Source organism: Wasmannia auropunctata, unplaced genomic scaffold (genome assembly GCF_000956235.1).
Source record: "Wasmannia auropunctata unplaced genomic scaffold, wasmannia.A_1.0 LD313680.1, whole genome shotgun sequence".
NCBI lineage: Eukaryota > Metazoa > Arthropoda > Insecta > Hymenoptera > Formicidae > Wasmannia > Wasmannia auropunctata.
The window spans coordinates 55,922-69,877 of record NW_012049210.1 but is presented as its reverse complement, the minus strand read 5'-3'; the positions used below and the strand labels follow the sequence as shown (position 1 = coordinate 69,877).

Genomic DNA, 13,956 nt, shown 5'->3' with positions numbered 1-13,956 from the left:
GAAAATATTTCATGAAATATTTCTGAAATACAAATATGTCTAGGAAATCAGAGTTTTCGAAATATTTCTTATGCTGTTTTGTACAATATTTTTATGAAATATTTTAATATAATAATTTAAAATGTTTTACAAATGTTTACGAAATATTTTGAAATATTTAATTGAAATAATTAAAAAAATAATTCACAAAAAATATTTCATGCTGTGTGGAGCGTTTCACTGTTAATGAAAATCTATATAGCACATGTATACGTTGCACTATAGATTTTTGGTGCCCACATTCTCCTGCGGTAAATATTGTAATGCAGATATAACATACAATGTCATTTTTTTTTTCAGATAAAGAAAACGAAGAAGTCCGATGCAGATGATGCAAACTTTAATAAGCTTCTAAATAATTATAGAACTAAGTTGAAAGGGATTGACTTGAAAAAGTCGAAATGGTATGAATCCTCGAATGTATCTTAATATGCAGTAAAATGAATAAATGTTAATAGCATTTAGCAGAATAATATACGAACATGATTATGTAGCATAATACATATATAGAGTGTCCCAAAAGTTCCGGAACGATCAAATATCTCGAGAATAAAGCATCTTTGAGAAAAATATTTCAGACAAAAGTTGTTGGGTTTTAAAAGACGCATTATATGGCAATGTAACTGACAGCGTTGTTAAGGTCACGTAAAAATTTTTTTTACTTTAAAATTTTTTAAATTTAACCCTCATTTTTAATTTCAGAATCTAACAACTAAATCGAGAGCTTTTTAAAACACTATATAATAAAGTTTATTTTTATTAAATATTTCCAAATTATGAGACTTGAAATATCGAGTATCGCGAGCGCTATGGGCGTGTCACAGCAATATTTTTTTAAGATACAGCTAGCACTGTAATTTGGCATGAATTTGAAAGGATTAATGATATTTCTGCGTGTATTTACATATTCCAGTTCTATCGGCTGCCCCCCCTCCCACACAGCATGCCGGTATTAACATTATCCCAAGGTGTACCACATGGAGGTTGCTCGGTCAGATTTATACCGCTTTTGTATGTGTATGTGAATGTTCACAGCAGAGAAGTTTCTGAGTCATAAAAATCACGGAACTGACGGCCCTTATGTCTGTCGTGACACATACATATACACCTACAATAGGTGTAAATCCGACTGGACAACCTCCATGTAGGTCACCTTGAGTATTGTTAATGCCGGCGGAACTGTATACTTCACGCTTCATAACTCGGAAAATATTTAATGAAAATAAACTTATTATAGCGTTTAGATAAATTTATTATAGTGTTTAGAAAAGCTCTTGATGCGCCAACTATTAGATTCTGGATCCTGGAATCAAAAATAGGGGTTTCGGTTAAAAAATTTAAAATAATTTTTACGTGACTTTAACAACGCTGTTCAAAGTCACAATTACATTGCCATATAATGCGTCTTTTAAAACTCTACAACTTTTGTCTAAAATCTTTTTTTTGAAAATCCTCTATATATTTTCGAGATTTGACCATTCTGGAACTTTTGGGATACCTTGCATGTATGTATATATTGTCATTTCTGTAATTCAATATGCTAAAAGAATGAATTTAATAATTCGAAAATGGCCAAAATTTTGTCTTTGCTATTAAATAATCATTCACTTCTCAATGTTTATTAACTTGATTCGTATATTAAATTAAAATGGAATAATTATAAAATATACTATATATTTTATTATTCTTCTTTTCAATGTCGTTCCACACACATGCGTGGGCATCCACAAACATTCCACACACACGTGTCTGTTCCCCTTCTTATATTCGTTCTCCCACTTGCGAGCGGTTTTCTGTCAAACATCTTTCAATATCGGGTACTTCAGCGCGAAAGAACGCAAGACAGTCTCAGTCAGATCGTGATTTTTTTCGTGCGTACAACGTGTTGTAGAAGATCTTTACAACTCAATTTCAACTGTACAAACTGCCTATAATAGGTAAACGTATAGTATATATATATTTAAACGTGTGATATATAATTGTGTGTAATTTAATTGGATATAAATGCGATCACACATTTAATTTAGCAAATCCGTAAATGCAAAATCAAGACCTACCCTACAATGTTTGTGAATATCTAATTTGATAAAATTTTTTGTCTATAATTATTATTTTTATAATTATATTTTTTTGTCACTTTTTTGTCTAAAAAATTATGATATTATAAAAAAGATATCGAAAAAATTTAAACAAAAAAGTTTTAGTTTATTAATTTGGTTACATAATTAAATTTTGTTACCACATTTAAATAAGTTACAATTTTTTTAAATTTCTTTATCTTGTTTCTTGATTTTTTAATCTTTCTCTTAAAAAAAATTGCCTGCATTTTTCTTCCAAAATTGTAAAACTGTTACTTGAAGAGCTTTCTTTTTAAATGAGCACGACAGTTGCATTATTTTTAGATTGTGCAATTAAAACTGAGCACATTTATTCTTTTCTTGTTGCGCCTTTGATATAACACACCGCCGCGAGTGCGTGAGATGCATGATTAACCGATCGCCTAAATTACAATTCCGACAATCTATGGGAAAGTTACGACAATATGCGATGCAACGAGTGCATCGTAAGTACGAATTGCGAATTTCACAGTTAATGGTTTACTAACTTTGCGATTTCTCTCGAAACGAATTGTCATATTACCCACAATTTTCGCTTTTTATTTCAACATTTTATTCAAAATATATCCGGTTTCCTATACATATATTTACATATTTTATTAAGAAACTTCGAGAATATTTTTGATAAAAGTAGTATTTTATTGCTACTTTATGTACGTTTAAAATACGAAATTACTTTTTTAATCTTGTTTACTTTTTTTTTTGTATGCATGATATATCATTGGAACTACATCAAATTAATAAAAGTATGTGATGTTAATTATTAAAATGTGATATGTTTTAATATAAATTTTATCTGTGTTTTCTCGCTTTTTGTTTTCACATCATGCATATTTAAAATATATTTTTTTCGATTTTTAATATAATTATTTAAATTTTTATAAATCAGAAAGTCAAAGGCTCAAATAATTAAAAATTAAACAATAAAATAAAAGGCTAGGAGCCAAGCCAAATTGTAGTGCTCATAAAATTACATATATTTAGAAATTATCGTGTTTCGCAAATTTTTAATTATCGCAATGTCTTGTGTAGTCAGTCATAATAAATTAGGCATTTTAATTAACGTATTCTCCTTTAAAATTCTCCCAAGATGGAAATAGTGTTCCGACGCTGTATGTAATTATTTATACAGAACAAAGTATGTGCAATCATGGCAATTTAAGTTCCGTAGTAATGAGTGTTAATCTGACGTAAATTAATTATAAAGATGCTGACTGTGTCAAGGCTTACTATTGTAATGTAAATTTTTATGTTTTTTAATACTTATTATTTTCGCTTCAAAGAATTATATGAATTCTATTAATAATCCTATTTAAAAAAGTGCATGTAAAGCCGATTACTCGAAATTTATTGTCGCTTTTCCGCGATGCCGATTATAAGTTGCCTCGCTGCGCTTACTTTGTGCAAGCGGCTGTCATTACATTTTAACATTTGTATATATTGAGGCTAATAGTGTAATGGCAAGTATAGTATAAATATTAAATAGCGTGCGCGAAGCGCGCGTATGTAATGCTAGTAGTCTTATTAAAAAAAAAAATCGAATTGACATCAATCGACGTACGTTGATTCGACCAATTATTTCTGGATGGGAAGTATCTTCGAAATTGATTATTAAATTTTCAATAAGATTATATAATTTCTTTAAAAAAGGTTTATCGTATTTCATCAATAAACTTATTGTTATAAATGCCCAACTACTTAAGAGATATTAAAATTAATGTATACGGATTACATCGTTTTGATGCAATAAATATGCAGCTTTAGAAAGTATGAGATATTCATGCAATGACTTTTTAGAAATGTGTAATGTCTTTCTGATTTATAGCCTTGGTTTAATTCCGTCATTATCTCCGCCAACTCTAGCGAAAGTGCTCAATAGTGCTTTACGCTCAAACGCACCCAATAACAAGGAATATCTATGTTTTTCCGTAAGAACTGTTGCATTATACTTTGCTTATGTCATGTGTTACATTCGCTGCATGCAGAACCGGTTGCCTGGCTCTTGGCGCGAAATTTCTTAAAGTCTTCTTCTAAATAAGCATCACACGAAGACTATTTTTAAACAGGCAAATTACTTTTTTTTTAAGTTAAAAAACATTATGTTTAGGAATTTATTAAAAGAAAATTATTTTATAAATATGTATAAATTTTATGTAATTATAATTATTAATATGTATTTATAATGTAATTACAGCTAGCTGCGTACGGTTCCCAGAATATAAATAAATTTAACAAAATACCATAAGTAAGAAACAATTTTAAAAATTGATTTTTTCCTATAGAAAGTTATTTGCTTCTTTTATTAGCCAGTTTTTTTGAATAAAATGTAGATAAATCTTGGACACACATAATTATTAACTACTAACATAAATAACAAAATAAATAAAATATTAAAAAAAGGTGTAAAATAAAGTTTAGGAAATATAATATTTTTAATAGACTTAACATTTAGGTAATACATGACGGTTTCTACTTTACATTACAGGTACAGAAAAGTGATTTTTCGGAAACGGATAATTTTACCGAGTCACGAATCCCATTGTTATTTAAATATTATATTTATTTAAAATATAAAGTAAAAAATATATTTTTGTTAAGAATATTTGTATGATTTTCAAAGATACAAATAAGAATTTAAGTAATTTTTATACTATAGATATTAATTTTACTTAGCTGTAATAGGAAGAAAGAAATTAATTTTACTTAATTTTTCTTTTCAGATATTTTCTTTGAACTCTCTTCTAACTTGTATGGACCATTTTCTTAACTGTAAAGTATGTACTACGATAATTATAGTTCCAATAAGACCGTTGAGCAAATATTATGATCCTAGATAAAAATAGTTATTTAATGACTATTTTATTACACAGGCTAGAAAATGTCGTTGAGGCAACATGTCAGGCACCTGTTGCGTCGATTCGTCAGAATCGACACAAAAAGCGATAGAGCGTTAGACACGCTAGCTACAGCGGATGTCGAGGGACAGGATCTATTGCGACATCGCCCGTACTCAGAGATTCCGGGACCTAAGCCAATTCCTTTGCTTGGCAACACATGGCGATTTCTACCTTACATAGGTATAGAAAAGATGATTTTTCGGAAACGGATAATTTTACCGAGTCACGAATCCCATTGTTATCGAAAGCGATCGTTATTACGTGCTTCCGTCGTAACAAGTTTCTACTGAACCGAAATAAAAACTAATTATAAGTGGAAGTTTTTCTGAAATTAACTGAAGCGGTTCGTCGAAAAACATATACATATAGAAAGCAAAGATAGGAAAGTGAAAGCGCCAATGTGTCCCAAGAAAGGATGATAATTATGAAAAGAATTCACTAATAAAAGTTGAAGAAGGAGACGAGTAAGAAAAAGAGAAACGGTTTAGCACCTCCAATTCGTTGTGTGTTCATACCATCTGTTATCGCTTGGAGTTTAATCAATTTTTTCGATAGTACTCTTAAATTCAAAAGCACACTTCTTTGTTTACATATTATTGTATGGTTCATGTGCTTTAATTTAATTGTCGTCATGTCCCTCATTGACGAGGATCTCTTTCTAAAGAGATATAGCCTCGGGAGAATAAGCACAGCAGTTTTCCCTTGCCACATAACTCGAAGAATAAAGAGAACGAAAAGCATCGGTGAGTCACATGTTCTTCGTGAAGTATTCTTATGAATGCGGATGTTCCCGACATTCATTAATGCTCTCATTATGTCTTCATTTATTTATTGTTTCCTGGATTATGTAACTTCCTCGTAGTGCCTTTTCTAGAAATGCCTTTTTTTTTAGAGTTGTTATATGTGGCGAGCAAAACATGCGCCAGTTAAATTCTTATATTTCATTTTCTAATAAAAATAATGATGCAGCTAGTTCTTGAATATGTCATTCAGAAACACACAATCTACGCATACTGATAATAAGAAAATTTAATTGAAAAAGACATAAAGTAAGAAATTATTATAGAAACCGATTTTTTTTTTCAAATCATTTATTTTACTAATTTTCCCTTTTTTGATCGGCATCTATGCAGATTTAAGTTAATAAAAAAGCAATTTTAATATAAAAATGCATTATTAAAATTTAGTCGGATTTTGATTACAGCGTTACATCTAATCTGTTATACATATATATTCTTATCAATCTGATTAATCAATTTTTATCACAGAATGAAAAATTACCTATTTTGAAAATATTACTGGATATAATTTTTACTATTTATTATTAAATTCTTTATATAATTCTTTATATAATTTGAAGAAATTTATGTAACATTATTCAAAGATTTGAAATTATAGTGATTTCAAATGTATTATATAGGTAATGCAAAGATTTTCTGAGCATATTTATTATTATCTTTTATTGTAGCATAAATTTATTTTAAGAAATTGCTAGTCTTGACTGATATTTATAATTTATAATGTAAAATAATTATGTATTTATATTATTCATGTATATCTATATATAAGTATGTCTCAGGAACATAAAGATACTAAATATATTATATAAATTAATTATAAAATACGTAAAAACGCTATGCCACATGCAATAATAAAGAGTTAAATCTTGACTTGAATGTCATGTTTTTTTCTTCTAGAGCTGTCCTTTTAGAACTATTCAGAGAGATAAAATCATCATAATTAATGATCTCTCCGTTCTCAAATCCATTCAGAGCGTTAAGATGTGTAAATGCCGGTCTATTTGCATAAAGTTGACGACATTGACGAAAATGCTAATGCACCGCGTAAATATTGTTGACTTCGCGTTATGAGTATTTGATTAGAAAACGTTTTACTTTGAAGTGTTAAATATACACATAGCAGTACACACTACATTTACATACATCAAATAATAACATAAAAGTCTGAAGTATATTATATTGCGTAATCAAACACATTTATATATATAGTAGCATCATTTAGAAAACAAATGTTTTATTAGCAATTCTTCGATTATTTATTAATTAAACCTGCAAATTTGTTGATAATAATATTGCATTTGCTTATAATAAATATCTTATCAAGTTTTCCAAAATAGAAAGTAAAATCAAGAAATAAAAGAGTATACAAAGACCTCTTTTAAAATATTATTAAAATATTATTAAAAAAGTATACAAAGATCTCTTTTAAAATATTATTAAAAAATTATTCATTTCAGGAAATTTTAACATACAGGAGATAGACAAACTGTCAAAAAGACTGTACGACAAGTATGGCAATATCGTGAAGCTAGAAGGTCTTTTAGGCAGACCCGACATGGTATTCGTATACGATGCAAATGAGATTGAACGAATCTTCCGGCGGGAAGAAAAGATGCCTCATCGGCCATCCATGCCATCACTTGACTACTACAAGCATGTATTGCGAAAGGATTTCTTTCAGGCTAATCCGGGTGTAATCGCCGTGTAAGTCGTATATTTTAAATCTATATGATCTAAGAATTAATACGTAATATTTTTAAAATATGAAATCTATTTTATTTTTTGTAATAATTCTGTTTTTCTATTTTTATATAACTTATTAATAAGAAACCAAGATATTTTTAAATTGCTTATTTTTAATAATTTTTAAGTACACTTAACTGTGCATGATATTTATTTGCAAATAACTTAATTAAAAAAACACGCAGTATTCATGTTATGGTTTTGACATAAAAAATTTGACGTCTATATTCTTTCTCATTATTTAGCATTAATTTTAATAGCAAGATCTACCGATTATAAAAATAAGTGTCGAGCATTAATGTAAAAATTATTTGATTTTTATTTATTTTGTGTCAATTTTGTAGTAAAAAATTGTAGTTGTAAAGTGTTGAAATCAACTCTTCTACAACTTAATTTTTTTTAACCAATATTAAATTCTATGGGAGATATTCATAGTCCGATTTTATATAAGATAGTCTTATGTCTATAGTCATAGACAATCTTAAGACCGCGGCCAGTCAATGAATTAATGATGTCTCGGATCTTGAATGTATAAGATCAAATTATGAATACCGGCTTATAATGTATACTGTCATCCCTTCGGATTTTAATTAATAAATAAAATATATATTTATCATTTTACAGAGAATTTATTTTGACTATAAAATAAAGTAATTTACAGTAATTTATGTATCTATTTAAATATAACAGTCCAAATATGTTCTTAATTTGTAGTAAAGCCATAAAACGTGTTGTTTGTCTTTTTAAACGCTTTCATTTTTTTTTACAAGTGTTAAGTTTCTACTCCACGCGCTCTTAAGGTGAAATGTTGTTTTCCCTTTGACAGATGGAAGAATGGCAGCCATTATACCATACCTTGAGTCTTCTTTTCTCTCTGTGTTGCAGCCACGGTGAGAGTTGGTATAATTTCCGAAGCAAGGTGCAGCAGGTGATGCTACAACCGCGGATCGCGAGAATGTATATCGGCGCGATTGAAGAAGCGAGCACGGCATTCCTTCGCAGGTTCGTTGAATTTTATTACTTTGTAAACGCTGTCCATAGAGCAGACCCAAATATCTGACCTTTTTCGAATCTCTACGTCCAGCTTTCACCGCCTACTTAATTACATTTGTGTCCCACTTATAAACAATCGTAAAACGATTTTATTCCCTAGCTCGTTATTTACAGAATAGCAAAGCTACGGGATCAGAACCATGAAATGCCTGATGACTTTCTCAATGAGCTGCACAAATGGTCTTTAGAATGTAAGTAAAAAAAAAAGAATATGAACAATAGAAAAAAAATTTAACAAATGTCGATTTTCGTAAAAATATTAAGTTCTTTCCAAGGTTAATCCGAGCCGCATCGTAGAGTAAGTTTGTCTCTACAAAAAAGTGCAAAAAATTTTAAGAAATAAAACCTTCGATTTGTGTAAAATGGCAAAAGTTTTTGTGAAATAAGATTATAATTAAATTAAAAAATAACTTACATATTAAGAAATATTTGTATGTGTATAAAAATATTATTTTTATACTTCCTTAAAAAAATCATTATGAACTTTCCGAAAAGCTCAATAATTTTTATGCATCAAAGATACGTTTTTAGAGTGCAGTAAATAAATTTGCGTAATTCGCGAACGTAGATACAAATGAATCTAATAAATAATTTATCGTTGTCGATAGCTATTGCACGGATCGCGTTGGATGTGCGTTTGGGTTGCCTGGACGATGACGCGAATGCAGAAACGCAGAGAGTCATAGACGCGTTGATCACGTTCTTCAAAAACGTGCCTGTGCTCGAACTAAAGATTCCTTTTTGGAAAGTCTTTAATACACCCAGGTGGCAGCAATACGTAAATTCCTTGGATATTATTGTGAGGTAAATGTGAGGTAAAAAATTTTTATTAGCTTCTGTATATTTATATATTTTATGTTATATGCAAATATACAGAGCCAATAAAAACTTTTTATTAAAAACTTCTTACATTAACTAACTGATTTGTGCAAAACGTGTCAATTTTATTTTTTATACATAAGCTAGGAATATATAATAAATTCGACTGTGCTGCTTCCCTTGACTAGAGTAACTTTCAAGAATCTTAAATAGCAATAGGCATCAAAACTGACACACTGTTCTAAAATCTTACAATTATCTTTACAACCGTCTTGTTTTTTAAAATTTGGATAAATGCTGTTTCAGATATTGCATTTGTGATTTTACCATTTAAGATTTTTTAAGGGGTACCTATCTTAATAAAGAAGTTAAAGTAGCACGATTGAATTTATTACAATTATATTTTTCCGTTAAAAACTTTGTTTTTTTTTAATTTGATTTAGCATTTTAGCATATTTTCGTACAAATTAATCGGTTACAAAAATAAAACAGAAAAAATTTTTGTTGATTTATTTCATATAATTAATATAAATAGTAAATAATATAAATGTAGAAGTATGCATGTGGCATTTTGATAATTTTTTTAGTACCATATCAAAATATACGGCCATCGCTCTGTCGAAGGCCAAGAGCAAAATGGATTCGGACAAAGAATTGTCTCTTCTGGAGAGAGTTCTGGCTCGCGAAGGTGATACGAAAATAGCCTCTATTCTTGCTCTAGATTTGTTCTTGGTCGGCGTTGATACGGTAAGTTATTTCAGTCATTTGGAATTTTCCCATTAAACGATTATTCATTATACATAAGTGTTGACGGAGTCAAGTTATTTGCAGACATCGACTGCGGTAGCCTCGATACTCTATCAGTTAGCGCTACATCCGGAGAAACAGGCTTTAGCGTACGATGAAATCTGCAACGTTCTCCCGCAAAGAGACGCGCCTCTCGAGGTGACGAACATCGACAATTTAAAGTACTTGAAGGCGTGTGTGAAAGAAACTCTCAGGTTCGTAGAGATTGAGTAAAGTAGATAAGCGGTAAATACACACGTGTATTTATCGCTTCGAATCCGCATTTGTTTCGCAATAAAATTGCTCTTTGTAAGCAATAACCTAATTATTCTCGACAATAATTATCGGGATATTTAATAATTTAACAATTTTAATTTATGTTTTTATTTCATTCAGGATGTATCCAGTGGTCATAGGCAATGGGCGGAGTACAACCTCGGATATTGTAATCGGCGGCTATCAAGTGCCGAAAGGGGTAAGAGAAAAAAATTTTCCACTTGCCAAATTCATTTGCCAATTAATTTAAATTTGACAGCTATAAATCAACACTGCAATTGGTGCTGATGACAATCTGAATTTTAAAATACATATTAACTGTATATGTATTTAAAATTATTAAGAATTATACTTTTTAACGTTAAATATTCAATCTATGGAGATCTGGGAATAACGGAAAAATAGATGTTAATCAAGTATGATAATTGTTCGCAGGTACACGTGGTATTTCAACACTACGTCATTAGTAATCTGGAGAAGTACTTTCCGCAAAGTGACGAGTTTCTTCCGGAGCGATGGTTGAACGATCAGGACGGTGTCCGTCACGCGTTCGCTTCACTCCCTTTCGGTTACGGCAGACGAATGTGCTTGGGACGACGATTCGCCGACCTCGAAATAATTATCGTCATTAGCAAGGTGAGAGGAACGACCTCCAGTTGTCAAAGATATATTTACAGGTTAAAAAGAAAAAAAGATTTCATGGAATATTGCGTTCTCAGTAATGCAGATCACCAGTTATTTCTTTAGTTAATTTTTTTCAGGTAATTGCAGAGCTGCGCTCCAAAACTTTACTCGGTTAATCAAAACTCTATAGTTTACGTCACTGTAAACTGTAGATTTTAGTTAACTAAAATTCTTAGAGTTTTGATTAACCGAGTGAAGTTTTGGAACGTAGCCCATGCAGAATTCGGTTATTTGAGAATATAAGGTGTTCTGCGAAAATCTAGGGTGACTCAACGATCGTTAAAATTTTAACGGCAAATTCTTTCTGTTGGAAATCTTATATAATTAACAATCACATCTTGTTTAGCGTAAATATAATTATTTTATTTCATCTCTACTCATCATAGTAAGAATAATAATTACATAACTCTAAGAATGTTTGATATGTCGTAAACGCGAGCTGCTTATTTACGGTACAATGCAATTCTGCGACTATATATCGTGTCGCACGGCAATAAGCGTGCATTGCGCATTTTACAGCCACAATTTTGCAATGTACTTGTTATGGTAATTTTCTACTATTACCGTAATTGGTGCTAACAAAGCGTTACATTGTCGTCCCATTATTTTGTCGTTTTCGCATTAGAGAACTTTCTCCATATTGATGAGATTGAAAAATGTCTTTTGCTGAAAAATTTTATAATGGCGTAGAAGATTTGAAATACTTTTAGGTATAACGTTGCGTTGTTTTATAAATTATTTACGAAGTGTAAAATATTTCCGAAATATTTTCTTTCAATAAGATATGATTTTCGTAATCGTTTTGAGATATTGTCACTTGTGTTGCTTTTAGATATAAAACAAAAAAAATAAAGTATTTCCATTAAAAAAATTATTTAAAACTTTTGTTTAAGTTATTATATAGAGCTTAAACAAGATAACTTTTATTTGAACAAAATTTTGATGTTATATTTGAAAGCAACACAAGTGACAATATCTTATGAACGGTTATGAAAATTATATCTTAATGGACGAAATATTTATGTATCGATTCTTATTTCTCTTGATAACATTACGTTTTGTAATTTTTAAAGATATTTTTATTATGTAAAAAAAATAATTAGTAAGCGATATTAATAAATTTTACAGCTGCTACTCGAATAAGTCTATATATATATATTAGTCTATCTATAAGTTTCTATCTTTTTTCTGTTTCAGATTCTTCAGTTTTATAAAATAGAATATCACCATGAAAAGTTGGAGTATTACATTAATCCAATGTATTCGCCAAAGGGACCATTGAAGCTGAGATTTATCGAGAGATAATATCTTTTTTTATGGAAAGAACGTAAAAAATGTTATTTGTATATTAATTTATAATTATAAGCAGTTTCTTATATATGTATTGACATAGTTTTGAAAAATTATGTTGTATTTAGTTTCTAGAATGCACTTTAATGCAAAGAAATACAATAATTGCATTAAACACAAATTGTGCATTAATATATATAATTTTTATGAAATTATCTTTTTAAAAAGAAATAATAAACGGCGCCAAATACACGCGTCTTCTGTAGAAAAAAATGTGGTATAAAAAATTAGCGTAAAAATTTATAATTGTCAAAACATTAAATTATTGTACTCGTGTCTATACAATACAAAAAAGTTTAATGTGTAAATGAGCATAATAACAATAACAACGTTTCACTACGTCATTATTCTTTTTATTTTTAATTGACAAGCCATTCAAAAATAATTTGAGTATTGCACTGTATTAGAAAATGGTGTTAATTAAGTGTAAGTATCGTACGTTTCAATAAGCATTTGCAAAACTGCTCATATAATGATCAAAAGAAAATTTTATTTATATAAAATACACATATATAAATATTGAGATATAATTCAAATTGATCTAACAATAGATTTGTCTAACAGATTGTATCGCTTTACATATATACCTCTCTCTCTTTTATTATCCCATTTCTAATAAAAAAATGTAGTTTTTAATTAAATTTTATTTCTCTTAGAAGCATAGTTTTCACAACTGATGACAGACAGAAAAATATTTATTGTTATGTGCTCTTATCATTTAATCAATGTAAATTAATATATTTATAAAATAAGTTAAGAAAAAATTCTTTAAAGTAATTAATTAGGTGCAGTATTTTTATTTTCTTTCTTTTTCAAATATTTTTAATATATATATTGCTTGCTGAATACGATCAATTAATTAACTAGTAGATAGTTCTACATATGGACGTCAGTTATTCGCTTATCTGATTTAAAAAAAAAAATTTACAGTGAATTTTAAAAAATTAATATAGTTTAGTAGCATATTAAAATACATGATAATATATAGGTAAATGACATTGGGGAAGTCATCTAATTGTTCAATCAATCAACATGTGTTAAATAAAATAACAAAGCAATAAGCTTACTGTGACGATCGTGGTGTAGTGAGTTGCGCGTCTGCTCTCTGTGCCAAAAACTCAGATTCAAATCCAACCAATAGAACAAAATAACAAATAAATTTGATCGTCACCTCTCGAAATTGGACAATGGCAAATCGCCGAGAGTATCTTTGCCATGAAAATCTCTTCACACGCAAGCCGTTTAGAACTGAATGGCGTTAAAACAGTAGATCCCATATATCTGCATGTGGATATAAGCAAAAGATATAATTTTTATAAAATATATACTTATATATTTTTTCCAAAAATATATAAGTATATAGATTAATATATAAATTATATATTAATAATT

The 13,956-nt window shown here is 29.2% G+C and overlaps 1 protein-coding gene across 4 annotated transcripts; it reads left to right on the top strand.

The window, feature by feature from the left end:
- The first annotated feature begins 143 nt into the window (after positions 1–143).
- On the top strand, positions 144–12,685 carry LOC105460922 (probable cytochrome P450 49a1). 4 transcript variants are annotated; one of them, XM_011707417.1, is made up of 14 exons: positions 144–1,976; positions 3,982–4,084; positions 4,351–4,358; positions 4,877–4,930; positions 5,027–5,233; positions 7,311–7,557; positions 8,482–8,598; positions 8,764–8,840; positions 9,258–9,453; positions 10,056–10,215; positions 10,300–10,469; positions 10,651–10,729; positions 10,966–11,166; positions 12,412–12,685. In XM_011707417.1, the coding sequence occupies exons 5-14, from the start codon at positions 5,035–5,037 to the stop codon at positions 12,517–12,519; spliced, it is 1,554 nt and encodes a 517-aa protein (XP_011705719.1). In that variant the 5' UTR covers positions 144–1,976; positions 3,982–4,084; positions 4,351–4,358; positions 4,877–4,930; positions 5,027–5,034; the 3' UTR covers positions 12,520–12,685. The 4 variants fall into 4 exon arrangements, with proteins under 4 accessions (XP_011705719.1, XP_011705718.1, XP_011705717.1 ...); XM_011707416.1 differs by lacking the exon at positions 4,351–4,358; XM_011707415.1 differs by lacking the exons at positions 3,982–4,084; positions 4,351–4,358.
- The last annotated feature ends 1,271 nt before the right edge of the window (positions 12,686–13,956 follow it).

What these genes read in the sequence shown, in the direction of transcription:
- LOC105460922 (XM_011707415.1), top strand. Translation starts at nt 5,035, where the DNA reads ATGTCGTTGAGGCAACATGTCAGGCACCTGTTGCGTCGATTCGTCAGA. An exon ending in GCGATTTCTACCTTACATAG is followed by an intron (nt 5,234 to 7,310) that starts GTATAGAAAAGA and finishes TATTCATTTCAG; the next exon opens with GAAATTTTAACATACAGGAG. An exon ending in TGTGTGAAAGAAACTCTCAG is followed by an intron (nt 10,470 to 10,650) that starts GTTCGTAGAGAT and finishes TATTTCATTCAG; the next exon opens with GATGTATCCAGTGGTCATAG.